This window comes from Neurospora tetraspora (genome assembly GCF_033439725.1).
Source record: "Neurospora tetraspora strain CBS 560.94 chromosome Unknown B0H65scaffold_2, whole genome shotgun sequence".
Taxonomy (NCBI): Eukaryota; Fungi; Ascomycota; class Sordariomycetes; order Sordariales; family Sordariaceae; genus Neurospora; species Neurospora tetraspora.
This window is the reverse complement of record NW_026944384.1, coordinates 3,017,567-3,044,142: the sequence shown is the minus strand read 5'-3', so window position 1 is coordinate 3,044,142 and position 26,576 is coordinate 3,017,567. Positions and strand designations below refer to the sequence as shown.

At 48.5% G+C, this 26,576-nt stretch overlaps 7 protein-coding genes and 2 non-coding genes across 9 annotated transcripts; 3 read left to right on the top strand and 6 right to left on the bottom strand.

Annotated features, from left to right (window-relative positions):
• Positions 1 to 5,054: 5,054 nt before the first annotated feature.
• B0H65DRAFT_537301 (uncharacterized protein) lies at positions 5,055 to 7,172 on the bottom strand (the record flags this gene model as incomplete). The annotated part of the gene is made up of 1 exon (XM_062829070.1): positions 5,055 to 7,172. One exon carries the CDS (start codon positions 7,170 to 7,172, stop codon positions 5,055 to 5,057), a length of 2,118 nt encoding a protein of 705 aa, XP_062684413.1.
• A 3,537-nt stretch (positions 7,173 to 10,709) lies between these two features.
• Positions 10,710 to 12,060, bottom strand: B0H65DRAFT_568093 (ankyrin repeat-containing domain protein; the record flags this gene model as incomplete). Its single annotated transcript, XM_062830385.1, has 2 exons — positions 10,710 to 10,737; positions 10,769 to 12,060. 2 exons carry the CDS (start codon positions 12,058 to 12,060, stop codon positions 10,710 to 10,712), a joined length of 1,320 nt encoding a protein of 439 aa, XP_062684412.1.
• Positions 12,061 to 13,399: 1,339 nt separating this feature from the next.
• On the bottom strand, positions 13,400 to 15,046 carry B0H65DRAFT_506580 (uncharacterized protein; the record flags this gene model as incomplete). Its single annotated transcript, XM_062828071.1, has 4 exons — positions 13,400 to 14,217; positions 14,245 to 14,544; positions 14,584 to 14,844; positions 14,953 to 15,046. The coding sequence occupies 4 exons, from the start codon at positions 15,044 to 15,046 to the stop codon at positions 13,400 to 13,402; spliced, it is 1,473 nt and encodes a 490-aa protein (XP_062684411.1).
• Positions 15,047 to 15,626: 580 nt separating this feature from the next.
• B0H65DRAFT_456924 (uncharacterized protein) lies at positions 15,627 to 18,368 on the bottom strand. The gene is made up of 3 exons (XM_062826328.1): positions 17,887 to 18,368; positions 16,988 to 17,825; positions 15,627 to 16,930 (listed from the first exon to the last, which is right to left on the bottom strand). Exons 1-3 carry the CDS (start codon positions 18,056 to 18,058, stop codon positions 16,075 to 16,077), a joined length of 1,866 nt encoding a protein of 621 aa, XP_062684410.1. The 5' UTR covers positions 18,059 to 18,368; the 3' UTR covers positions 15,627 to 16,074.
• A 298-nt stretch (positions 18,369 to 18,666) lies between these two features.
• B0H65DRAFT_t133 lies at positions 18,667 to 18,753 on the top strand. Its single transcript has one exon. It is a non-coding gene; the product is annotated as a tRNA-Gln (tRNA).
• A 181-nt stretch (positions 18,754 to 18,934) lies between these two features.
• Positions 18,935 to 21,397, bottom strand: B0H65DRAFT_456922 (uncharacterized protein). Its single transcript, XM_062826327.1, has 3 exons — positions 20,959 to 21,397; positions 19,796 to 20,886; positions 18,935 to 19,470 (listed from the first exon to the last, which is right to left on the bottom strand). Exons 1-3 carry the CDS (start codon positions 20,999 to 21,001, stop codon positions 19,207 to 19,209), a joined length of 1,398 nt encoding a protein of 465 aa, XP_062684409.1. The 5' UTR covers positions 21,002 to 21,397; the 3' UTR covers positions 18,935 to 19,206.
• A 383-nt stretch (positions 21,398 to 21,780) lies between these two features.
• On the bottom strand, positions 21,781 to 23,448 carry B0H65DRAFT_568071 (uncharacterized protein; the record flags this gene model as incomplete). Its single annotated transcript, XM_062830384.1, has 3 exons — positions 21,781 to 22,638; positions 23,110 to 23,133; positions 23,435 to 23,448. The coding sequence occupies 3 exons, from the start codon at positions 23,446 to 23,448 to the stop codon at positions 21,903 to 21,905; spliced, it is 774 nt and encodes a 257-aa protein (XP_062684408.1). The 3' UTR covers positions 21,781 to 21,902.
• Positions 23,449 to 24,984: 1,536 nt separating this feature from the next.
• Positions 24,985 to 26,067, top strand: B0H65DRAFT_568069 (uncharacterized protein; the record flags this gene model as incomplete). Its single annotated transcript, XM_062830383.1, has 1 exon — positions 24,985 to 26,067. The coding sequence occupies one exon, from the start codon at positions 24,985 to 24,987 to the stop codon at positions 26,065 to 26,067; it is 1,083 nt and encodes a 360-aa protein (XP_062684407.1).
• Positions 26,068 to 26,420: 353 nt separating this feature from the next.
• B0H65DRAFT_t134 lies at positions 26,421 to 26,492 on the top strand. Its single transcript has one exon. It is a non-coding gene; the product is annotated as a tRNA-Thr (tRNA).
• Positions 26,493 to 26,576: the final 84 nt, after the last annotated feature.

Here is a 26,576-nt window from a genome sequence, read left to right as displayed (position 1 = left end):
TCGATAATTCGCTCCTCACCAACCGTTGGTTTTCTTATCATTATTTGGTTCTGGCTCAAACCATCGCATTGCCTCGCCTTTGTCCATTAAACTTTTCGGCCTTTCTCCTCGTATGCAAAGGCACCAATTTCGTGATTATAACTGTGAGAACAAGGCAACAGCGTGGATGGCTTGTTGAACTCTGTTCTGCTGGATTGGCCAGAAAACAAGCCTTCATGGACCATGGCTGACGGAGACTATAAGCAATTATGGCATTGTGGGCTGGAAGAGCAGGGCAGTCAGCAGGGCCCCATGTTGTTCGGGTAATTCACTGTCCTCTGATCCATATTGCTTTCCCTTGTAGATGTGTCGGCTGGTGGAAGTGGACGAGCGTCAGGGTGGCATTGACGTTGGTGTATTGCTTTCACTATTCACAAAGATCACGAGGCATTGAACTTTGACTTCAAGAGATACCATTCTTCATTAACTACCAAAGCGGAGGCCTGTGCAGGGCGACTGGGGCTGTTATATAGCAGTAGCAACTATAAAATATGCGGCAGGAATAACAGCAGCGACAGTTGGATCAGCTGCGATAGTTGGCCCCGGCAAGTAAAAAAAAAAAGTTCCGGCTTCCTATCCCCCCTATCTTCTAGAGCTTAACTTGCCGCACCACCCCTTTTGTCTACGCGCACCCTAAAATGACTTCCCGCACCATATTTGCCCCACACGACAGCCGATGACAGCTGACATGTAAAACCCCCCGTTTTGTATAGTAAAACCCGCCCGTAAAATGTTTTAAACATTCAACCGTATGCCAAAAAAACTTGGCGATTTTAACACACAATAATTCCCGCACAGTCAAGGCTATATTTCTATATAGCTATATCGCTATACAACTGTATTATACCTCCCAAATCGATTGCGCTTAATTAAATAATTAATAGTAAGACCTTCGTTCTTTATGTTTAATTGTATTTAATTACTTATATTTCTATAGTATTGTAATTATTTCAAGCTTCTTTTATAGCTAATTACTATACCGCTAGCGATAGTGACCGTTTCCCTAATTCTTCTTTTAATAATACTTCTAGTAATAACGATGTTTCTAATAATCCCGCTGTTAATAATAACGAAAGCGATACCCTTAGTATTAAAGAAGAGGAGGAAGAGACCGCTACTACTACTCCTATCGACGAACTAATTTAGTTTATAAATCTAAACGACTAATTCTTTTCTATAAGCGCTATAATAAGCTCGACGATGTAAGCGGCCTTCTACGATTTCAATATCCGTTATTAGATGGGGTTAATTAAATAACACTTTCGCTTCGCTAACGGTACTAATATCCTTACGAGTATTAAGATATAATACGAGTATATTGAACGCCGTACTTATCCTATACTTAAGGAGCGTCGCTATTATTACTACGGCTCTAAGAAGACTATATAGTATTATTCCTTCCGCTTATCCCTTAAGCGCGTTAGCGATAATATATTTATAATTACCCCTATTAACTTTGAATACTATAACTACCCCCCCGCCGCCTTAATAACTGCCTTTGCCAAATATCGCCTAGTTATTATAGACGCGTAAGAGGAATATATTTATAGTTTATTTATATAGAGAGAATTAGCCATCTATATTATAAAGCAATTTATAGAACGAAAGTATCTAGAACTCTTATTTACTTCGAAGGATTATTTTAATATGCGTTACTATGCCTGCAAAAAATAAAAAGCTAGTTATATTAATATTTAAAACTTTGTATAGATATTAAACGAAGAATTACGCTTTAATTAGAGTGAAAAGATAATAGCCTATATTAAAGTTGATTTCAAAGGTAATAACTATAAAATATTTTATACCGCCTTCTAAGTCCTTAAGAAGTAATAGAAGTTTTAGAAGTGATTCCCCTACGTTTTAATAATCGATACGACCTATAAAACTAATTAATTTTATAAGCCGCTAATTATAGGAATTATCCTTACGTTTATATATACTATTATTCCCGTCTTTTAATATTTAATTAATAATAAGTAAGAAGAAGGGGGCTTCAAATAATACTTCGAATAATTATACGACGTATTATTCGAAATAAAGGTCTTATTCTTTAATATGCTTATTATAAATAGCGACCCTTAGTTTATTATTACGCTAAACGCCGCCTTAGAAGGTAAATAGTAGTAATAGTATATATAATATTTTAATAATAACGTTATTATTACTATTAAGAAGTATTAGAAAATAGATAAAGTAGTAAAGAAAGTAACGAAGAATAGTTAGTAAAGGCGTAGCTCTTAGAAAAGGCGCGGCTTTTAGAGAGGGTACGGCTCCTAAAGAAGGCGCGGCTCTTAAAAATAATAAAGGCGCGGCGGGTCCTAATTATAACCCTCCTAACCTTCCTCCTCTTAACCACCCTAATTTACTTAGCCTTAATAAAGTAATAATAACGATTCTAATAATAATAAGGATGGTGAGCTATACGTCGTCGATAATAAAAATGCTATAAATTTTAAAATATTCTAGCGAAAGTATTAGAAAGTACGTACCGCTATTAGAACGAAAGTTAAAACAAATTCCCTACCTACTTAGGTAATGTAAACGAAGACCGCCTTCTTTATATACTAGTAATATATAATATTTAGTAACAATCTAACCGATTTTATTAAAGCTAAGCGACTTATTAATATTAATTTTGAAGAAACTTAATTAAAACCATTTTAATATATCGACGACGAATTTATATTTTATAAGAGAAAGTAGGCTAATTACTATATTAACTAACTCCCTAATTTTAATTATAAAATACTTTTACTAAACGAATCGATTAACGCTAGTATTAAAGTAGAAGGATTATTAATGCGTACGGGGTTCGATAAGGTATTTTATATTATTAAGGTAGTCGTCGATAAGCGGTATAATTCGTTTAAAGAAAGTATTACTACCTTTAATGCCCAAATCCGCCGTAAATATCTATAAGCAGGTAATTGGCTAGGTAATTACAAACTTTAAATTACTAGTTGGGGGTTAAATTTATTTGTAAAGTAATATAGGAAGGCTTTATGTATTATATGATTAAATAATAATCCTTACTTTTAAAACCTTATTTTATATAGAAGTATTTTTAGAATTTAATAGGGGTTACTTTATATTTATAAATTATTATAACGATATAATAAAGAGAGCACTAAAAGGCGTTAATTAATAAGGATAATTATTACCCCTTCTAATACTTAAAGGAGGTAATAGTAAATAATATTTTCTTATTTCTCTTCTAAATGCTATCGCTATATTAATTCTAATATAGGACGTATAAAATTAATACCTCCGCGTCGTCTCTACGATTAGAATAGTACTTAAAGAAAGGCTAAAGAATTAGTATAGTCCCTTTAGTAATAAGGCCGTCGTCCCTAGCGAAGTAGTTCGAGGCCCCCGCGGGGTAGTTCGAATTAGGAGAAGTAGGCGTATTTCTAATAGTATAAAACGTATTTATTTTCGTATTGCAATATTTAGGCCTAATTTAGAAGTAATAAATATAATTAACAAAGAGGTTAGTAAGGAGGCTAGCGAGCAAAATTATATTATTATTAGTAATAATATTTAGTAGTCAAATTAGCCGCTATAATATAAAAGGGGTAGATTAAAGGGATTAAATAAAGTAAAGAGGGCTCTAGCTGCCTCCTCCCATAAACGCCTTACTCTAGAGCTAAAACCGGGCTCTCTAAAACTAGGCTCTCTACTAAATTTACTATTAAACTCTATTATCGACGTTAATAATATTAAAAAGGAGCACTTTACTACTCTAAATTACGCTATAGCGGAATAGAAGAAGCGAATTATAATTAGAAAGAAGGAAAAGGAGGCTACAAATAAGGAAGAGCGCTAAACGTACCTATTAAACGATTACGCAAAGGACCCTAATCTACGTAAAGTATAGCCGGGTAATAAATTAAATCTTGTAGTTATGAACGACAAGTAAGAAGTTCAATTGAACCTTATAGAGCTGCATAAAGCCGTATAGAACTTTAGCAAAGCCTCAAATAGAGCCTCAATACTATGTAAATATTATAAGATTATTACTTTCCTATGTTTAATACTAGAAAATATTATTAGATGATTTGGCGCACCACCTTTGACTTAGCGCACCATGTTGTGATTTGGTGCACCATGATGTTTAAAATATTGAAAATACTAAAATTTCTATGGGAAAACAGCTTGTAATTATAATAGCTGTCATATGGTGTGGTAAGAAAAAAATAGTGCGCGTAGACAAAAGTGGTAGTGCGGCAAGTCAAGCTCATCTTCTATCTCTAAACTACTCTCTTAGGAGGTCACTTTTTTACTTATAGTGGTTTACTTGTTCTACTAGAAGTGGACTTGGACATTGAAAAGTTGAAATCAAGAATTTAAGAGGAAAATATCACAACTAGGAATCGAACGGTCATAATTACAATAAGAATTAAAAGAAAAATTATACGAAGAACTACTTAATTATTTGGCCAAAAGTTTAAGAGACGAGGGAATTCTTTCCTTTAATATAGCCGGGTGGTAATTTTTTAGGAAGGAGTAGGGCGGATAGTGAAATTTAGGATTTGGGACTTGTAAAAATCTCTATATCCTGGCCTAAGACGGACTTCCCACTAGAGCAACGGGAGCAATAGTTTCTCTTTTCATTGCTCTCTTCATTACTCTCTTCATTACTCTCTTTATTACTCTCTTCATTGCTCTTTTTATTACTCTTTTTCATTACTCCCATTACTTTAGTGGATAGCCAAGGCATTACATTGCTCTAAGAGAGGCCAAGGCAATGCAATGCTCTGGGACAATATTAGGGGAGTTTAGTGGTTCGGAATTGATATACGAAGTTCAAGGTAGTCAGGGTTAGGGTTATTAGTGAGAAGTCAACTATCGCTACTAATTCAACTGTCGCTTCTACCCCTATCAGCGTTGGGAGCGATAGCCGCCTCACACATTTTCCCACTACGGTACCTGACTGAGCTGGAGCTACCCAATTGCCTGCCATGAACCCCATTGCTGCAACCCTTCCAGATCTTCCCGGACGGCGCCCCTTCACTCTACCATTTTGGGAGTCTTCCACTTTTCTTGCCAGAGAAGTTGGCATATGTGTGAAACCCTCCCATCACCCGCGTTTCTGCGGCCGCCATCCTCAACTTTCGGCGAAGCTCTGTCAGTTTCGCAATGACGGCCTTGCGAACCTCCTCTTTCTCTGCGCTCCATCCCCATCCCCAGTCGATATCATCTGCCGATCCAGAAGGTCGCGATTGATACCCACTGAACAAGGACTCAACGAACTGTAACCGCATGGTCTTCTCAATGATTCCCACGCCTGGAGGTGTCCTACACGGTACGACACCCCCGTAATTGGCCGGGTTGTTGAGCAAGTTGGCCAGGTCGATGTAACGACGGTCTTTCCAAAAGACTGAGTCAAAGATGCATTTCAAAACATCGATGCCGTCCTTGTTGACCGCGTTGAACTTGTCGGCAGGCCAGGCTGCCAGAAGAGAGCACAGCATGCTGTCCGGACTACTATCAACGCCGCCGTGATCCAACTCACTCAAAGGATCCAAACTGTAATCTGCTAATTGGTCGAGGAGCTTCCAATCGCTGGCATATAATCTCATTGCACAGTGAATCGCGGTCTCCCCATTGCCGTTGGCCTTGGTGATATCTGCACCAACGTCAATGAGGCAACGGAGCATGTCGGACGAACTGGCATTGCAGAGAGCCAGGAGCGTGACAGGTGTCTCAGCGATACTGGGTAGGAAACTATTGACGTCGACTCCATAGTCTTTGACAAGGAGCCGTACAAGCTCCTGTCGCTTCGGTGAGTCCATGTCACTATCGTTTGGGGATTTGTGCCAGCCGCTGTCGTAGGAGGCCCAGTATCTCCTGTGAAGTAAAACAGATCGCCGGCTGTAGCTTGCATCGGACAGGTTGGCAATTGAGACATCCTCAAAGCTAGAGGCATGTAAGGCTGCTGGAGTCAGCGCGGCGTGCAGGAGGTAGCCGAGTCTCTCCGTGTTGAAGTTTGTGTACGCTCGAAGGTGTAACAGATCAACAGCCACGGCACATCTGCCTTCTGCCACGGAACGGACAATGAGCTCAAAGTCGATATCATCTTGAGCATCCAGTCTTGCGCCCATTTGCACCAGCTTCCGAATAGTTGCGCGAGGGTGTTTCAGCATGACATGAGCCGCGTAGTGGAGCGGGTTCCGGCCGTCACAGTCAGTCGCATTGACAGAAATGCCGTTTTTCCCTGCGAGAAACTCCACCAGATCGATACGCCCGAGACTTGCAGCAATATGCAAAGTCGTTACCTGTGGAGTACCAGGTTCTTCGTCTTCAGGCTCGTCAGGACCCCATTCGGGATCTTCGGGAGGCTCTTCCCCTTCCACTCCTTGGAGTGGTTCGAACTCTTCATTGCCTTGAGGCAGTCCGTCCTCGGCTGGATCGTCTTGAGACAACTCGTCCTCTGAGTCGTTCGAATCGTCTTCCATGCTGTCTGCAATGTAGAAGGCAGAAGCTTTATGGCGCAAGAACAGCTTTATCATATCCTTGTGTCCGTAACACACAGCCGTGTGCATTGGAAAGAATTCTGTGGGACAGGATTCCAACGAATGGGAACAGGCTTCACCATAACCGGACATTGAGCAAAGCCCAAATGATCGTTTGTAGAAACCTGCCCCAGCCTGTATCAGCAATTTAGCTGCGGCCACCTGGTTTGAAAGCGCAGCGAAATGGAGGGCTGTACCCCACAAGGTCTTTTCTCGATTTTCGGGCACCTCGGCGTGCCGCATAAACGTTGACGGGTCAGTCTGGCGCAATCCGTAACTGAACGAATTTAATTCCCGCTCGACGAGAGTCCTGTGCTGGCCAGAACGGAAGCTGAATTGTGAAACTTGATCCACGGGTGTTCCATGCTGAATCGCCAATTTCATGCATTTAAGGTTTCCGGTCAGAGCCCCCCAAGCTAGGACGGTCGGGTTGCCAGATTTCGCATCCAAGGTGTATAGCATTTGGATGGAGAATGGATTCAGCTCACGGCAAGTGCGAGCCAATGACGCGAATGTCAAGAAATCATCGCCAAGGATGTCAGCGATCATGAACAGAAGCTCATTTGGGAGGTCAGGAAGCGATCTAGCCGCTGGCTGGGACTGATGCTGAGAGTCCATGTTGAAAGAGTGGTGGTCGACTTGATTGATATTTGATTGTTATATAAAGAATCTGGTTCTCAATGTGTGAGTTAGTGGTAATTCGGGAAGTGTGTGTAGGGGTGAACATACCTGCTGCTTTACGACAGCCGCGAAGTCAAGAGAGTGATTTTGGGTTGGATAACAACAAGAGTTTTGCTGCTTGTGGAAGCCAAAGGTTGGCAGATAGAGAGTTGCAGTTGGTTGCTGAGGATTGGGTTGAGGAGTGGAAAGAGTAGAAGGGGAAAAAATGGATGGGGGTTTCAAGAGACTTTATACCCCAGCGGTAGAGAAGCAGTGCGGCTCAGGGACAGCAATATTTACTTCACCTGCAAGCTAGCTTGTCACCTTCACCGGGCTGCTTGGCTTCAATCTTGAGCAGGTCCTCTACATAAGTGGACCCTTGAGGGAGTGAAGGACTGTTCTGTTCGCACCAGGAGTGGTTCCCGCCCATCATGTTCCATTCACCGTCGATGCACAAGACCAATAGTCGGGCCGCCTGCGGGTCCTGTGGGACATCGAATCAAACCCTCGGGCAGGTGTCCTGATCTTTCTCGCATGGGACGATTCGGACTCTCCACAGGAATACCAGTGGCGGGTCTTGAGAACCAGAAGGGAACGGGTGAATGGTACCTAGGGAGATGGAAAGGCCCTTCACCAGTCACCGATACAGGACGGAGTGAATGGAAGTGGAGACTAAACCTCAGAGAAAGTGAAGTGAATTAGAGAAATCCATCGAATGATAGATGTCTTGGGAACTTCACCATGTGGTAACTGGAGACATTGGACGTGCGGCTACCAAGCACTCAGGTCCACCGTAAAACAGATAGAAGTCGAGTGAATGGCATAAACAGAATGATGAAAGCCACTCAGGCAAGGTTTTGGGGGTATCTGAAGGTAATTAACACGGGGAGAACTCCGAGAGCGTGAAATTACGAGGGCAAACAGGGAAATAAGTGCTCGTACCTGTGTTGTCGTTGAAAAATTGTCCCCGAAGGCATACCATGTGCCCTCTACTGGGTGACATATGTCCAGACTGTAACACTCCAGTTCACGAAGGAAAACACCCTGCCGCTGCCCTGGACGGAAGGTGTGATAGGTATTCTGGGTAATTGGAGTACCCTGCTCGGTTGCACGTTCCATGCATTCAAGATTGCCTGCGAGAGCCCCCCAAGCTGGAGCAGTCGGCCTCTCTGATTCTGCATCTAGCTTGTAGATAGTTTCGTTGAGTAGGTGGTGAAAACTACGGCATGAGAGGGCCAACGCCGCCGATGCAGAGATGCCATCACCGAGCAGGTCGGTGATCATCAAAACGAGCTCCGGAGGAAGATCAAGAGGCGAGAATTCTCGGAAATCCGGGGGCTGCGTGTTGGAGGCCACGTTAGAGGCTTGTCTTTGGTTTGCGAATTTGTGAAATTTATGTTGTTATATAAGATGCCTACCCCTCAATATGTTAGTGCAAACCCCCAAAATCATCCTGTAGGGAAAGAAATACCTGCTGCTTCACGACAGCCACAAGGGTAGCCAGAACGGAGGAGTGGATTCCATTCCACTTGAATAGGCCAGGATCTGATGGTTTCCCGGATCCACAAAATCGGTGCGCCTTTCTCCCTCTGTAGGGGCAGCGTGAACATTGTTTATTTTCTTGACTTCGCCATCATGGGATAACGATATCCCCATGACCTTGGTGTCCCCCATTTAATTCAACGCACGATGTTCAGCGAAGGTTACCCTTTGCCACTGAAAAAAAACAAGAGTCCTCGTGGCTCTCTAGCACATGGCTCTGCATGTCTTGAGCAGTTACGATGTACTCGCTATGGCAAGATATAAAGATACGTGCTCGTTTGGTTATGAGCTCGACTGGGAGTCGAACACTCGGTGCCGCGGCGACTTCGGAGGCCCACGTCGTCATAGTGGCCATCTCTGCGTGGATCTTGGCGGGGGGGGGGGGTTGGTCTCTGTCCGTCATCGTCAATTCGAGTGTCTTTGGGCCTTGGGAGAACTTGGAACTTACTTGCAGGAGTCGTCTCCGTCTTAGTTGCTCTTGGAAGTCCGGATTGTACCGTGGGTCATGTTGAGCTTTCTCATCGGCAGACATATTCTTTTTTAGTCTAACAATAATCCGTCAAAAATAGGGGGTCAAGACACTGAGGAACCTGTGGGCAGAAGTATGGCAAATTATCGCAACAATGGTGTAAAGTGGATCGCTGCGGAAATTGAACCAACACCGAAAGTTGGTCGCTCTTGCAGCGGACGGGTTCTAACTTTGAAGGCAGGAACAAAGCACCCTCCAATCCGTAGAGGTACCTGTAGGTAAGCCGCGGGTTCATGCATTCCGTCCATTATATCCCAGCTACCGTATGCCTGCATCCTGGCACCCTTGTCGCTACATTTGATAAGAAAAAAACCTCGCGCGAGACAAGCGCAAGGAAAGGCAAGACCGAGACAGAGTAAGGAACAGAGCAACTGTCGGGTGTTCCCATCCGTCGGGCTACCTCTAGTAAGAAGGATGACCAGACCACCAGGGAGAAGGGAGTTCCCGAATAACCACGCCTGGAAAATCAACCTGGACCAGCTCTTCTACTGAACTTTCCTTCTACGGAATGCATGATTGAGGAGCCAACAAACAGGTGAATATGAAGGACTTCCGCAAACTTGGTTTACCCCGTAGACCATGCTACCATACTAGATACTAACTCGGTCAAAGACAGTGGAAAGGAAGGACGAGCGAACGAGGATCCAGTGCCATCATTGCAGGAGTAACAAAAAGAAAGCGGAGATGTGGTTGACACTACTACTACACTACACTGATCTAGCAAGATATGAGCAAAGTAACTGAACTGATGTACAGCTTTAGACCTGAGACATGACTCCAAAGATGCCTTGTCACCGTTGGAAACTGATGGCGGCGATACCCCGGACTGTCCAGAATTTAACCACCAAGCAACCCATAAACGACCCAAATATGAAGCGGGTGTTCGAATGTGAGAAAGGTGATGTCAGCTTCCATCATGATATCTTTCTGTCTCCATCGCACAAACCACACGCGTGCCGTGACAAATAGCTGTCTCGTAAAGTTGCGCCCACGTTTGACTTTGGAGTTTTGGGTTCCTAATTTGAAAATAGCTCCTATCGCAGAGCTCTTCGGGAAAGCCAAGACCATGTTGGCGCAGCGGCAACCGTTTCTTCGAAGTCCGTCAAATCAAGACAAAGTACCAACACTATCATTGTGCTGTCTTCCGTAGACAAGGGTCAAGACACGTAAGCCGCTGATGAAACTTTCTGGATGTGATGACCCAGGTTGGAGCCGGATATAGCCTAGGTGGACGAGGAATGAATACCTGCATTCTTGCCTAGTCATAGCAGCCAGCAATGGAGTTCAATAAATGGACTCGTAAAGACCCCTCCATAGATCTTTATTTCCACTTGGCAAGCCTTTAGCGGGCTGCCACACCCCAAACTGGTGTCTGAGGATCTTGAGGAGCTTCTGACGCTTCCCTTCCCAGGTGTATACCGCATTCATGTCAACGTCATGGCGCCAACTGGCCTTTAGAAGCAACGATAAGATGTTTCCATACGCTGCGCGCAATCCGATATCTTCCTCACTTTCTAATGAAGCCCATAAACATGCGACAAGGGCATTGTGGCCAAGTTGATCTGCGACGTCGAGTCTGGCGCCAAGGTTGATCAAGAGGGTGACCAAGAATTTGAGCTTTGTCCGGTTTCCAAGATGAATAATGAAGTTCAACGGGGTGTGGCGGCTATCGTGGAGCGGGGTGTTGATATCGAGATCGTACTTCTCAATCATGATGCGGACAATCCTTGCTATCAGCTCTTCGGGCATTTCCCTCACTACCCTCCTAGCCCGCGAATCAAGGGGGCCGTAATTAGATGTCGTTGTCCATTGCCCATATGATACTGGATTAACCAAGGCACAGAAGAGACCATCCACAACCGGGCGCAGGTGGTCATGACTGTAGACGCCCGCTTCAAGAAGAGCCAGGGCGTTTCCCAAATCGCGATCTGTGAAGCAACGCCTGAGGAGGTTGGCGTGTGGAGGTAAGGTGTCAATTGCTCCAAGCTGTACTAATTTGGCAATAATCTTGCCATTATTTGGTTCGTAAAGCGCCAATTCCAATGGAGTTGCTTCATCATCGTCTCTTGCATTGATGTCCACATCCGGTTGACTTGCAATTAACTTGATCATTGCCAAGCGATTGGGACCTTTGTGAACGAGTGAGTGAAGAAGCGTGTTGTTGTATATGTCGGAATGGTGGCTAGCAGAGGCACCACGCTCCAGCAGAGCTCGGGCGACATCCAGATTTCCATGGCAGGCTGCTGTGTGAAGTGGTAGAAATGCCCTAACACCGCCGTCCCATTCTTCATGATTAACCACTTCGCAGGGGCACATAGCAATGGACCAGTCTTTTTCTAAGTCGCCGCGAGGGTGCCTTGCACTGTTCTGTAGTAGATACTCAGCCGCCTCGGCATTGTTGATCATGGCGGCATAGTGAAGGGGTGAGCCTCGTCCCTGCATACTGGCTTCATCTCCCCACCACCACTCATATTGGTCATCGAAACGTCCTGTTAAGCCAAGCTCATATTGATAGCAGGATAACCAGTCGGTCGCCCATAAATCTGCCCCAGCGACTACTGCCATCTCGATGACTCGGAGTTGACGCGTAACAACGCCCCAAGTAACAGGTCCTCGCTTAGTCTTCGTGGGGACGTTGTCCTTGTAGACAATAGGGTTTGTGATGATGTAAGCGCCCTTGCAAGTTTGCCCAAAGCGGTTGGCGTCGCCAGTACCAAGGTACTGAACGATATGGCTGACTGTCTCAACAGGCAGTAGGTCCATGAATGACACCATGGTGAGCTCGATGTGAACCGGTCGCGGCTCAAATCTGTCGCGGTCAAGGCTGGAAGGCGTTGGGATCAAGCGGTGTTCATTTCTGCGGTAGTGTTAGTAGAGATTCATCGCTGAAGGACGTTCGCGGGGCTACTTACGATACTCTTCTTCAAACCAGCAATGGGCGCGTTTCTTCTTGGCGGGGTGGAATGGGAGAGAATCAGTCGGTTCTTGAAGGATTCGGGTGCGAAATGGCTGGCGCGTCGTATGAGAACGAGAGTCCCCGTCGCGCGTTGGCGAACAGGTAAGAGTAGACCACAGGGACGTGAGACTTGAGTGCAGTTGTGGTGTGGATCAGAAAGTGAGATTGGTCTGAGTTTGGGGGTTGAAGGAGGGGAAGAACAAGGTCGTGGTGGAAAAGGGACGGTAGACCTGGAAATTGTGGTTGAGTCGTAAGTACTCGTAACGGAAGACCGAAACAAATACCATGGCAGCCTGAAATACCAGGAGGGGTCGCCGGTAAAGAACCCAGGGCACGGACTTCCACCAGATATTTTGACCCAGCAACATCCGTCTCAGCATGGCATCACCCAAGTGGAAATCTCCCGGTTCTCGGACTGAGGTGAACCTCAGGCATTCTTGAAAGATTACGGCCAGTGACACATCTTCAGCCAATCTTTCCACCATACAGGTCACACTTCCGGTACCGACCGTAATCCATAGTTCCGTCTGAGTTCTCAGTCACTTGATCTGGGAACTGAAGGAGGAAGGGAGTGGTACTTAAAGTTGTTCGCGGGCATCTTGATCCAATATTATTATCGGTCGGTCAGACCGCGCAGTTTGACTTCAGCCAACCCGCAAAACATTGTACAGCTTCCAGTGTAAAACAAAGTGTATGACTGTACGTGTCCTTGACAAATGCCAGGAGAAGAAAGCGAGTAAGAAGACAACTTGTCATCGCTCTGTCAGCCGGAAGATATGACAGTGACGGGAATGAGTACCTGCCGGCAATAATCATCATCGGCCCATACCCACAGTCATCACATGTGACTCAGTTGTAAAGGCAGGAAGGAACGAAGGCTCTTCCACTTGGTCTAGCCGTTCGGTTGCTCTTTCACCAAAGAATTTGAAGACAGGGAGAGATGCCCGCGAATATGGTTTACCGCCCACAAGACACCGATGATAACCGCGGGCAGAGAGAATGGATTTTACATTTAGAATGGAAGGCAAAATTTGCAATCAAAACCACATCGAGAAGAAAAATCAGGAAACGCAGTTGCGCATTGAACTAAACTCAAAACAGCTACCAACCGTTTCATTTCTTCCAATAACTCCAATGACCTGTCTTCCTAAATTCCCTTCAATCAGACCCCAGCTCCAAGCTGTCCTCAATGTGCCGAACAAGATCTTTCCACAACGCCCTATTATTCCCCAATCCTTCAGGGGGCTTCCACCCCGGGAACCGGATCTCCAGAATCCGACAAAGCGTCAGCTCTGCCTTTCCCCACGTGTACTTCTCATCGATCCTGATGTTCGCCCAGCTGCAGGCTTGAATGAGCGCCCGAATTGTCTGCTGGCGAATGATTGATGATCCTGAAGAACCCGCTTCTGCCCCCTCGCGGATGCCCTTCTTCCGAGCTTTGTTCCGAGCTTTAGTCTTCTGAGCTGCTTTGGTGACCGACTGCTCCATCCATAGACAGCGCACAAGAGGATTGTGGCCTTCTCCGTTTCGAATATCAAGCCGAGCGCCTAGGTCGACCAGCAGCTGGATCAGATATTCTGGCATTGGGCTGCTGACGATCAGGTGCTCCAGGGGCGTGTCCTTTTCGGTACAAGTGTGGGGGAGACGAGTGTTGAGCTCCAGGCCATAGTCCTGGACTAGCATGCGGATGATCTGCTTGACTTGCTTGACATGGTGCTCCTCCAAACGTGCATTGAATGTAACAGCCTTGGCAAAGAGTAGGACGGCATCCGATCGGATGAGCCTGCCGACCTCGGAGTCTGAGGCGTGAAGGCAATATTTGAGAAGAGCCAAGGCGTTATCGTACAGGCCAAAGTGAATACACCCGTAAATACACCCTTCAATAATCCAACTCTCCGAGTGTCTGTCACATGTCTCTATGGCGCCAAATTCCGCCAGCTTTTCGATGACGACAGTATTGTGCGGTCTCGAATAGGCTATTTGTAAAGGGGTTGACTATGAACCCTCTTCTGCATTAATGTCCGTATCGGGAGATTGTGCGATCAAGTCGATCGAAGCCAGATAATCAGGGCCTTTCCAGACGAGTACGTGAAGGAGGTTATCGTTCGATTTAATGGGGTGATTCTGCTTTGCAGCAGCCTCTGCTAAATGACGTCGAATACTATGGAGATGGACGCTGGCTCCGTGTTCTAAAAAAAGTTTGGCGACTTCAAGACTTCCGTGGCAGACTGCCGTATGTAAAGGTAGGGCAAGATAATCTTCGTAGTAATTGCCTTGAGGTTCCACTCTATCTTCGTCTTCGTCTGCCCACGGTGCCTAGTAGAGGTAGGTTTTTCCTAAACAGTGGCATGAGCACATGTTGAGTGCCCAATTGGCAAGCCCGGTGTTGTGAAGAGTCGCACCTTTTTGAAGGAGGTATTCAGCCGCTTCGAGGTTGTTTGTCAAGGCGGCGAAGTGAAGTGGCGAACCATTTGCGTCCTTGCTCGCCGCTTTCGCCAACGACCATTCATTGGGGTCGTTATTATAACGTTTAGGTATGTGAAAGCAAGATAACCAGTCGGGTGCGTTGATATCTGCGCCAGCCTCTACAGCCTTTTTGATAACTTTGAGTTGTTTTGTGACCATACCCTAGGTGATGGGGCCTGGTTTGGTTGACGTGGGGATATTGTCTTTCTAAATAAAGGGGTCGGCCCTCCAGTAGGCCGCCTGACAGGTTTGAGCGAAGCTGTTGGCGTCACGGGTCGAGAGAAATTTGACAATATTGTCGACCATTTCGACAGGAAGAAGATCCAGAAATGACTTCATGGTGGTGGCAATGAAGGGTACGACTGGTGTCTTGGTCAGCAGAGAACATCAAAGAAATGCAGGCAGGCTTCCATACGAATATGAGTTGGTTACCAGTCAGCGAGACCCCAAGATTGTTCTTGAACACTTCTCGAGGGCGGGGTGGAGAGTTGCAATGTGGCAGGTCATCGGCGAGGGTGATTGGAGGCCCTGAAGTGGACGCGGATACGTCAGGTCTTGTAATTTGATGATCTTGGTTGCCAGTCGCCGAGTGGTTGAGCGTAAGAGATTTCGCTCAAGGTGCGGTTATCGTGGGTGGGAGCTAAAAGAGGTGTGTCGAAGGTGGGAAGAGTGACCAGATATCATTGTCGAGGAAGGGTCCAGGATAAATAAATGTTCGGGGGGCAACCGTGTCATCGGGCGAAAGCGGAACTCCGAAAGAATTGTAGGCACAGATCTGTACGCCGCAGTCCCGAAACAACATCCTACGGCGTATATGCCCGCCCAATACATATCTTCTAGTCCAACATACAGCATGTAAGTGGGAGAACAGAGAGGCTTAGTCAACAGATGAAGCACGTTGACTTACGACAGCTGTATGCCCCGCCTCTCTGCATGTGGTCCAGCAGAAACGGCATGGTCCACACTTTTTCGGTGAAGTTCCTATACTCGTCAGGGCGAGAAACGCCTCCTATCCGTACTTGTCATCTTCGTCGGCGAACACAAGGAGTAAACCTGGGCTGGGGGTAACAGGCCTGAGCCGTTCAATATATCGTCGTCCCTCTCACATTGAGAAATCTGCCTTCCTCAGGCCGGCCAAACGTCGTCCCTGACCACAACAGTGCAGCAACCCGGCATGGAAAACCACAAGCCCCCGTAGGCAGCCGATCAACTTGATAACGATGTAAAGCAGGTCAACATAACTGTGTTTTTCCCAGACAAACTTCAGAACAAGAAGGTAGTTAGCAAAGGGTCGCCGTCCGTCAGCCGGAGTGATTCCGGCAATGGGCGCCTGCCGACATTCACCATCCGCTTACGGCCCCAGAAAATTACTTCCCACCATGACCATTCGCATGACCATTCGCATCGCCATTCACCTCCCTTGCTCTCTCCTCCCTCCACATCTCTCTCTCCTTCTCCGTCACGCCCGGTCCCTTGTAAACACTCCCATACAGCCCCGTCGCCCACTCATGTCCCTCCCCCATCCTATCCTCCTTCTTCACCCTCCTCCTATACCACCGTCCATAAATCAGCAGGTAATACAACCTAAAGCTCAACAGCGCAAACCCATCCCTTTCCAGATCCTCCGGGTACTGCGCCCCCAGATCCACCGCGGCCGCGATCCCGCTCATGACCGCTACCTCGTGCGCGTTGATCATTGTCCACGAGCTCGCAAACCGTGTGTGCTTTCTCCCCTGGAGCAGCCACATCCAGGGCACCACAAAAACGTAGTGCGTCCACGAGTGGCACAGCTGATGCCACCAGTCCTTGCGGATGATCTTTGACTCGTCGATCTCGTTGTCAGTCCAGAGGTGTCCGTCGCGCTGCTTGTTGAGGTAGGTAGTCTGAAACACGTGGTTGTCGAAGTCGACCTCGGGCGGAAACTGGGCTTGATAGTTGGTGCAGTCGAAGCACATCTCGAGCTTGGTCAGGTCGGCGTCGTAGGGTTTGATGTAGTACATGGGGCGGAAGTTGTTGCGGGCGAACTCGACGCGGGAGGAGTGGTCGACGCCGGAGAGGGAGGTGACGGCTTGCGAGGCGTTGAAGAAGTTCTCGTAGTGCTTGCGCATGTAGGAGGAGTCGTGGTGGGTGATGGTGATGTCGTCGGAGAACTTGGCGGAGCCTAGGACTTGGCGCTCGCGGAGGGAGGCGGTTCGGCCGAGGAGGCGTTTGGCTGTGTCGGCGCTGGGAGTGATGGTGTTAATATGGTGTCGGGAATTGGGAAGCTGAAAAAGTACTTACAGGCAGCAGATTACAATCTCGTCATAATGTTCGGTTGTTTCTTCGGCGGTGGCGTCGGCGTTCATAACTGGGTCTTCGGCTGCCCACGCGCTCGTCAGGTTATGGTTGTCCGGCATTGGAGTCCGCTTGATAGTTTTGACCACCACCCCATCCTTGTCGCGACTCAGTACCTGGGTTACCTCGGTAGACAGTCGAATGTTGACCCCTCGCTTGACCAGATCCTTGCGCCAGTCTTCGTAGAAATTGCTAAAGTTCGGGAAGACAATCATGGGCGGCATGTTACTGGCGATACTCTCCTTATCAGCCGGGTACCGCATTCCATATGTCGGACTGGTACACAGCCGCTCGAGAATGATGGTGGGCACGTCAGGCGTGTAGTTCCCTGTGCCCAGAAACAGGGCGACTATGGGCAAAGCAATGGTGTTGGCGAACTCGTAGCTGAACCAGAAGACCTTCATCAGGTACTTGATGGGGAGCAACGCGAAGATCAGCTCGAACCATCGGACGAAGGAGAGCATTCTGTAGAAGCGCTTGACCTCGCTTTGGTGCCGTTCCAGGAGCTTGGTCGGATAGACGTTGGTCCAGAACCTATGATCCTTGCCGAAGGAGACTTGAAGCTTGACGGGGTTGGCGGCGTAGCCCTGGCGGGCGAACATGGTCATCGTGTGGTGGAAGATGTAGGAGCCGCCCTGGACGCCCTGGTTGAGCCATGATGTCCCGTGCTTCTTCTTGTCGATGGGGATGGAGAAGGCTTGGCCGCCGCAGTAGTTGGCAGCTTCAATGACGGTCACGTCAAATTTCTCAGAGTGGTTCGATAGATGGTAGGCGCATGACATGCCTATTTCCTTGATGTCAGTGTTCAGGGCCGTAGAAGGGCTCGCGGGATCGATAGTGTTTACCAGCAGCACCCGCACCCACGATGAGCACCCTCTTCTTCCTATCTTCCCCAGCCATATTGGTTGGAAGCAATGGCTGTCGCTCTAAGGAGTTCCCAAGTGGCACCAAGCGGGTCGAGAAGTACGGTCGGTTGGATATCAGCTTGGAACTGGCGCCAGAAAACTGCGCGAGCATGGCGGAGGAAATCCCAAGTCATCGCGGGTTCGTCCATCAATGTTGATATACACAAACAGGAAGCAGGAAAACATGCTGCCCTCAGCAAGCAAATGCAATGCGTCATGATGTCTCACGCTGGCTTGCATTTCCAGATGCGATTGGCTTTGTCAAGGTGGTCAATGCCATTTTCCACAGTTGTCGGTAACGATCGAAGTTGGTGTCGATCTCCACAAAGATCGCTTCTTCGTTGCTTTTGCTTTGAGCACGATACAGCGGCTTACAGTTGATCTTGAGTGATGTCCAGAGAGTTGGAGGTTGAAATAAAGTTTGGCGGGGCCTGTTGCTGTTGTTGCGGGGGAACGGGTGGCCATTTGTGTCTCAGGCATATACGTTTAGTGTATTAGCGCTCGGGCCATTCCGTTGCACCAGCTGAGGAGGTGGTTTGTACTACGTGATGGGAGCATATGCTTGAACTTGAATAAATCATTCGTGTGACAGTTTGTTTCCTTTGTGAACTGCGTTTTTTCCATAAGAAGGTGTCGGGGCTGGCTTGTCGGGCGGTTGCAAGCTGCAAAGTGGTGATTATAGTGGAATGTTCCAAAGTTTTGCCTCAACGAAAGTTGCAGGGTTGTGTAGTGTAGTGGTTATCACTCTGGATTTTGAAGCACATTCAAATTCTTCCAGTAACCCCGGTTCGAACCCGGGCACGACCTATCCTTTTGCCATTTTTCCCACTTTTGTTTGATGTTGATATCATCCAACTCGGCCAGTTACGGCGTTGTTCTTTTTTTTGGCGTCTGCGAAATGTTTTTGGTGTTTTTTGGTGAAAGTCTTTTGCTGCCGTTGTATCGTTCATCGGGAGCGACCAGAGTTTTTTTTTTTGATTATACACCCAGCACAATATCCCTGGGAGACAGTATGCGTTGAACCATTGAACCTTCTTCTACCTTCTGTGCTGGAACATGTTCTTTCAAGATCGTCAGAAAGCATGAGTGATTCCGTGTTACTCGCTAGCTGGTACCACAAGTCCCTATCATACATGTGCAACACTGCTTCCTCTGTGCAACGCATCAACTCGTTTGGGTTCGGAACTTACCTGACCTCGACCTGTCGTCAATACAACTGTTCCTCCATACAGACATCAACCAAGCACCAAAACATCGATCTTAACGCCGCTGACCACCACCACCGCCCAATCCGCCAAGAACGCCGCCCAACAATCCTCCAACACCATTCGTCACACCACCAACAACATCACCAACGCCTCCAAGCAAGTCACCCTGTCCAATCTTGCCGACTCCGTCACCTAAGCCGCCAGTGATACCCGTAACGGCACCACCGACACCCCGTCCGAGTCCTCCGACCACTCCTCCAAGTGGTCCGCCAACTGTGTCGCCGAGGCCGCCGACTGTTCCACCGACGGTATCGCCCTGTGGTAGCGCAAAAAAGGATTGGCAAGTCAGCAAGCGATCGGTTACGTCCCCGTCACGACGGGGTGTTGTTTAACCATTGCCAGATCCTCGACTCTTTTTGCCCCTGTTATCCGAACACATGATCAGATGGAGCGTTGAAGATAGGAAACATGAAGCTGCAGACAATAAAAGGGGAAGGGGAAGGGAAAGGCGGTGAAAGTTGGGGTTGATGAAAGATGAAGGAGGGAAACAGAAAAACAAAGGGATCCCAAACAGACCATAACCACCAAACAGGACAACAAAAATAGCAACGCGAAAGAGTTAAAGGGGAAAACAAACTTACCAATCCTTTCCCAACACCTCCCACCGTCTGTCCCAACCCTTTACTCAACCCACCAACCGCACCCAACGGACCACCTTTCGCCAACCCATCCGTCGCCCCCTCCACCGTCCTTCCCAATCCTCCCGTCGCCGCACCCAACGTATCGCCAACACCACCAGCCGCCGCTCCAACCGTCTTGCCTACGCCACCACCAAGCGCGCCCTCAGCCGTGCGTCCAACAGTATTGGTAACCCCCTTAGCCACCTCGCCAGTAGTATCAAGCGCGGCGCCAGCCGTCTTTCCAACATTCCCAACAAACCTCGAAGTAGGAATCATTGCCTCAGGGGCGTACTTCTTCTCCTTCTTTGGCTTCTGGGCCTCCTGCTGTTGTTGTTGGTCCCACTGAGCCTGCTCCTCCTGCGCCGCAGCAGCGACCTTCTTAGCCCGCTTAGTCGCCTCAGCATCAGCAGCGGCAGCAGTCTTCTGGCGCGCCGTCTGCGGAGTCGGGACGTTGACCTTGGGCAGCGCGGTCTCGGGCTCGACCTTGGTAGGCTTGGACGGGTTCATAGCCTCGGACTTGCGGACGGCCCGCTTGATGTGCGCTGTCATGGTTGCCGGGCGGATGTTGGGCTTGGGGTTGCCGTCGGCGTCGAGAGCGGGGGCGAAGGGTTTGGCGGGCGCGAGAGGCTTGGCGATCGAGGAGCTGGTGGCGCGGGCGCGTTCGCCGTGGCGAGTTAAACTACCGTCAGGGTTGTGATGGTGGTGGGCGTGGTGACGGCGGCCGGGGCGGTGCGAGCTGGTGCTCTCGTGCTTGCTGGCGCTGCTTTCGTGTGCGTGCGGTTTGTGATGGCTCGATGTTTTGGTCGTCGAGGTGTGGGCATGGGTATGGCCGCTGGTCGAGGGTTTCTTGGTGGTGGGCTTCTCGACGGCATGGTCGATTGTCGCGACCTTGTCTTCGGCGAGCGGCGTCGATTTCGGCTTCTTCTTGACAACGTTGTCGGTTGTTTCGGCGAGTGGCGTTGATTTGGGCTTCGTCGACGAGCTGCGATGCTTCACTTCTTTGACTGCCTTGGGTGCATCCGTTGTTGTCTTCTTGACTTTGGGGGTGGAAGCTGTTGGGTTGTTCGGTCCCTTGGGTCAGTCCCGCCTGTGCACCGAAAATGGAAAATGGAGTCTTGACTTACAGACCGCAGCGGACGGCTGCTTGACCGTTGTTGCCGTCGGCATAGTGCAGTAGCTTCGAGTGGGTAGCGGATCGGGCGGCTATTGAGATATTAAGGTAGTGTCTCTCGGAGAATTTCGTGGCCTGGAAATGCGACGATCAGATCTATCTAGGAGCAAAAGTCTTCTAGACAGACACCCGGGAACTTGGGTCTGATATAGGTCGAGATTCAGCACATCATCACAAGATCATCCATCCTTAGAGGTACCATCCTTTACGCTGGGCATCATCAGACCATGACGTCCAAAGAGATACAGGATTCCCTGAAACCGCCGGTGACGTCAAAGCGTCCGAACCCCGCGCGATGCACGACTGTTGTGGGGGAAAAGAGTGGGCGCGATCGGGTCAGAATCAAGAAAGCATGAGAAGCGAGGAAGAGGATGCCATGCAGAGATGGCTTTGGGCGATGTGATTCGCGAGAAGCCTCTCCACTCGCAACGAAGTGGTGTCCTCGACTGACGACTCCTCGCCACATCCAAGAACCAGCCCCGATTGGTCTCCATTTCCGTTCGAGTCAGCCACATCACTCTCGAGTCTCGCACACATTTCCAACGGCATTGATGGCTTTCAATTTGCGAGGCCTGATGTCGTCGTCAGCGGAGGTGGCCATCCCGAAATGGCAAGGAACATGCAAAGCTTCGCTAGGGTTAGGGTACCCCTAATTGAGGCCGACCTGACACTGCAATCACAAACAGGAACTCATCGGCAGGGTCTCGATTCATTGATTTCTATTCTTTAAGAGTGGAATGCATGTCATGAACTCCTTCAACTCTGGTCAAGCGTACAAATTTGACAGATGGGAACGGTGTACGAACTCGTGCCACTCTTCAAAGAAGCGATGAATACCGCTGATGTTTGTGGGTTATCAGTTACCACTCGATAACTCAATGCGAGCAGGGAAAGCGTTTAGTCCAACGTGATAAGGTCAGAAGTCTCACTTTCCGCTTCGTTTCCCTCGCTGTCGTCATGGACAACTGCCTCTGCAACAGGCAAGATCGCAGCGGGAACTACCGCGAGCGTTGCTACTGTTCGTTCCGCGAGGGTTGCGGCCATGGGATCAACGCCAAAGCGAAGCATGAGCTGAGGATACTCGCTCCTCAGGGCCATTCTGGCGGTTGCCGCTTGGGCACGGTATGAGCCAAACACCCACTCGATGATCCTCTCCTCCGCATTCGCCTCCACGACGTACACATCTTGTGTTTGGAACATCATATTCCTGGAAAGGAAATGGTGAAGACGATGAACATCGACAATGTTCTTGTTCTCCTTAATAACCAACACCCGGGACACATAAGCTGGAAATACCTGCGGAGAGAAAGATCGTGTAGTGTTGTAGCGAATCCTGACGACCAATCCGCCGATGCTTAAATGTCCTCCGTTGACCAGTGCGAAAACATTCTGTGCGGCTTCTCGCGTGAACATGGTCAAATTAGACGTTGCAGTTGGGTAACCAGGTGCTACAGGCGTGACTGAGCATCCCCAGACTCTGTCCAGAGGTCGATGCAGAGAGAGAGCATCGAGCAGTACCTTTTCAGAGATACCTTGTGGCAGATTGAACAGGATGAGACTGTAATTCTGATGCCCTGAGATCTCTTGGGGCCTGTTTCTGGCATTATGATTTGAGAGACTCTGTCGGGTTGTTCTACATTGGTCAAGTTCGCATGGTTGGTTCCCCTAACGCAGTCCATGGGGACAAAAGCGCGTCGTCGCGCCGGTTGAGCGGGGTGATCATTGTCGTTTTCATCGTTGGTCGGTTCCTCTGAATCTTTAATGACGTCGACTTTCTTGGATTTGAAGGAGACCTTTTTGGTCTTCCGACGCTTCGCTTGTGAGCTGGTTTGGCTAGCGTAGTTAGTCTCTTGGTTCTCGCCGCCGCTGCCACCAATACGCGGGGATTTGCGTCTGTTGATGGCCTGCTGATTATCGTCCTTCCAGCGGATGGCCTGCCGGAGCTATGAAGAGCAGGGTGTCTGAAGCTCATTTTGACCGACAACGATGATGGTTTATGATATAAGCTGGCGCCTGCGTGTGCCGTTCTTGCACCGATGTTGTAAGAGAACGTTAGTACAGGCCATGACTCCAGAGAAGAAAGGATGGCATGAACAGAACAAACCTCGAGACAAAGGAGATGGCGCAACTACATCAGTGTGTTGTCGTAGAACTGCTTTGGCCGAACCCTTGAGGACAGGCTATAGGTATAATTTGCTGAGAATGGAAGGAGGGAACTACATAGAAAGTGGAGGGTGCCCTTTGCCGAGCTGTATGTTCGTGGTTCAGAACGCCGTTAAACCAATTGCGGTCCCCTATATGAACATGAAAATAAAGACATCTATATGGAGATAGTATGAGAGACCGAATTTCCCGCGTGATGTGGTAGGTGCACAAGTGCAAATTCCGAAGGGGGAACGGAAGTGAATGGAAGTAGACCACGAATTTACGTGGTGGTAGTCATATTCTACGCAGAGGTTTCTGTATCAAAAGCAGTCGAGATGGTGGCCCCACCAGAGAATATTCACTTCCTGTTGTGTTGGGACGTTTCAAGACGGCTGCCTCAAAATCTTCTCTAGCATCACGCTGTACTCATTGAGTCAGCTTCTACATGAGTACAGATACACGTCAGCAGATGTATTTGTGTTGCTTCCCATAGAAGGTTCTGTAACTTCCAAATACTTCTGTCGTTTTTCCGTGGTGAAATGTGATCAAAAGGCGGTGACTGCCATCCGATGTGGTGTACTCCATGGAGGCATTGGTAAAGGGTCTCCCGCGGGCCATCATCACCGCACGTTGCCCGCTCTGCCAGTGTTGCCAGCCGGCAAAAGCGGTTGACCAATTCACTTGCTCCTGCCCTGAATATTTGTAGGAGGCTTGGCCAGGAGTTGCGTGGTGGAGTCATGGGGACAAGTGAAGGAAGGAGCGGGGTGATCCAAAATGCGCAGCGCTCCTTCCTCTACCATGGAGTGTCAAAGGTTTCAATGTCATGGATGACGTGTGTGGTTTGCTGAACGGAAGACCCTTCACTTCCAGTTTGCTACCACTCCCGCTCAGCTGTACTTAATGAGTGATCCCGAGGAAATGATCTTGTAAATATACAGCCAGCCGGAAAGTGCAGGTCGAAATTCGCCAAATGACAAGGTATGAGGAATTTCCAAGCTGATCTTTGAGGACCATTCTGGCATCATCCACTCTTATATGTGACATCTATTCCAAGAAGCGTGACTGATCTGAAATCACAGAAACGTATGTGGCCGTAATTGGCCTTTCAAACAATGTAAAACAGTGATTCATTACGTGTTTCCACCATATTCAAGCTTTATGTCAAGAAATCACTGTGAGTGTTTTTGTGAGTCTCCTCTACGCCCATGATCTCTCATACATGTTGCCACTGTCTACGATTGAGAGATATAAAGCCCGGTATCCTGCCTCCCACAAGACCAAGAACATGTTGCAAAAGAAGTCGAGGTTTCATCAATGCTTAGCCCGACATGGCGCGTAACTACAGTCACTTGGCACGCCTTCCTTTACGGTATTCCTGACTTTCCATCCAGTGTTGCTTCGACGCTAGACGGTCACCGTGGATACCAGGCCATGGACCGAATGTCCAAGAAGCCATGCGAATGATTCCCTTCACCAGCCGCCTTCACTGCTCCCATTCACCCGAAAATTTGCACTCGTGAACGGACCACTCTCGCACAGTTTTTTCTTCTCAGGTCTCTATATAAAAACCCCAAATTCTCACCTCGAATTCCTCCTCTCTTCGACTTCCTGGAGTTTGACCACTCAACTCTTCAACCGACCCCAGATCCAACAACACAGCATACCCATCCAAGGAAGTTGCAGTCTCGATCTGGTGGTTCCCTTACCCAATCAAAACAATCTACAACTCTAGACTCGTATTCCATTGTCTTGGTTAGTGTGCCTGCCCTGCACGCATCACGTTGGTCAGTCAGTACTGACTGTATAACAAGATATCCGCATACAGCAATTCAAGATGTCGAATAAACGCAACACCGTTCAGGAGGCTTACAACCGTTCAACATCCTCGAACACTCGCACCAATTCATATGTCATCCCCGCTCAGCGCCGGACGATGACGCCCAGCGACACACCCTCGGCATCTGCCGCACTCACCATCCCAGTCTGGCGCCGTAAGGCCCAGACTCCTACCTCGGACACTAAGGCTGCCACCGAACAGGCCCTAGTCAAGGCTTCACCGTCTACTTCGTCAACTTCTTTCAAGCCGATGGATTCAGTGCAGGGTCTGGAGCCTACCTTCACAGCGGAGGAGAAGGTTCGCGCCGGTTTTTCCTGGCGCTATAAGGGTGACATCAGAAACCCGAAGAATTCCTCGATGAGAATCGCCTCGGACGACAACTGTGCCTTGTTCTTGACCAACCTCCCGGCCGGAACAACCCCAAAGATCCTTTTGGATGCGCTGGGCATCCATGCCCCTTTCGGACGCGTCTACGCCACGTCCATTGCACCCCCTACCGACGGTCGCCACAGCAGTGCTTGCGCAAAGATTGCTATGTTTACTCGTCAAGATGCTGTTTGCCTCTTCCAGTTTATCGCCGCCCGCAACCTCAAGATCGCTGGAAGAACCATTGCTGTGGTCTGGAACAGCAACAGATCTGCGCCGCAGACCGACCTGCCCCACAGCGCCTCCCGTGTTTTGGAGATCCACGGCCCTGTCGAGGTCGTGGATATCCACAGGCTTACCCGATTTCTTGAGTCGAATATCAAATTCGACACCCAAGACATTACCGTTGTCCGCGAGGACAAGCACGAACGTCGCATTCGCTGGACGTTCGGCAGCTTCCGCGCTCAGGCGCAGGTGGCCCGAAAGGCTCTGAGGGCCGAATGGCCGGGCCTTCACATTCGTTGGGGCATCGATCCCATGTCGCTGCCTATCCATATGGTCCCCAGTGTGCAGAGCACAATGCCTCCCATATTTCACCAGGACGAGCCCCAGATGGTCACCGATACCAACGACGCCGGCGATGACGAGTCCATTGGCGACTTGATGACTTTTTCGGAGGACGACGACGCGCACTCGGACATCTACGGTGTCTGAGAAGGACAAAGTACTCTATCGGCGTAGTGGGGGCCTTGGTGGATTGGGAACTGTCGGAGTTATGGAGTTCAGGGAGCATTCAAGCGGTTGCTGGAAGGCAGATTGTCTGCTCACACGATACCCATCTGTAGTTTGTAGTTTTCCCTTCGTAAGCTAGCCCAAAGTCAATTAACCTCAGTAGTTCCATCGATGAATCATCCTTTTCAACGTGAGTGATCATGATCGAGTGCATCAATCAGTCATAACCGACGAGTGTCATCGGCGACCTTGACGCAGACAGATCGTGAACGTCAGTGGGGAGCAGTGCTCGCTTGCATTCATAAGATCCACTACTGGCATCAAAAAACATCCAAGCCCGCATGGCTCAGTGGTAGAGCGCATCACTAGTAATGATGAGGTCGTCAGTTCGATTCTGGCTGTGGGCAAGAACCCATTCAAGTTTTCTCTTTTCTTTTTTTTTCCCGCTGTCTTCTGTTTTTTTTGTCTTGATCGATGTTTCGAATATTCTT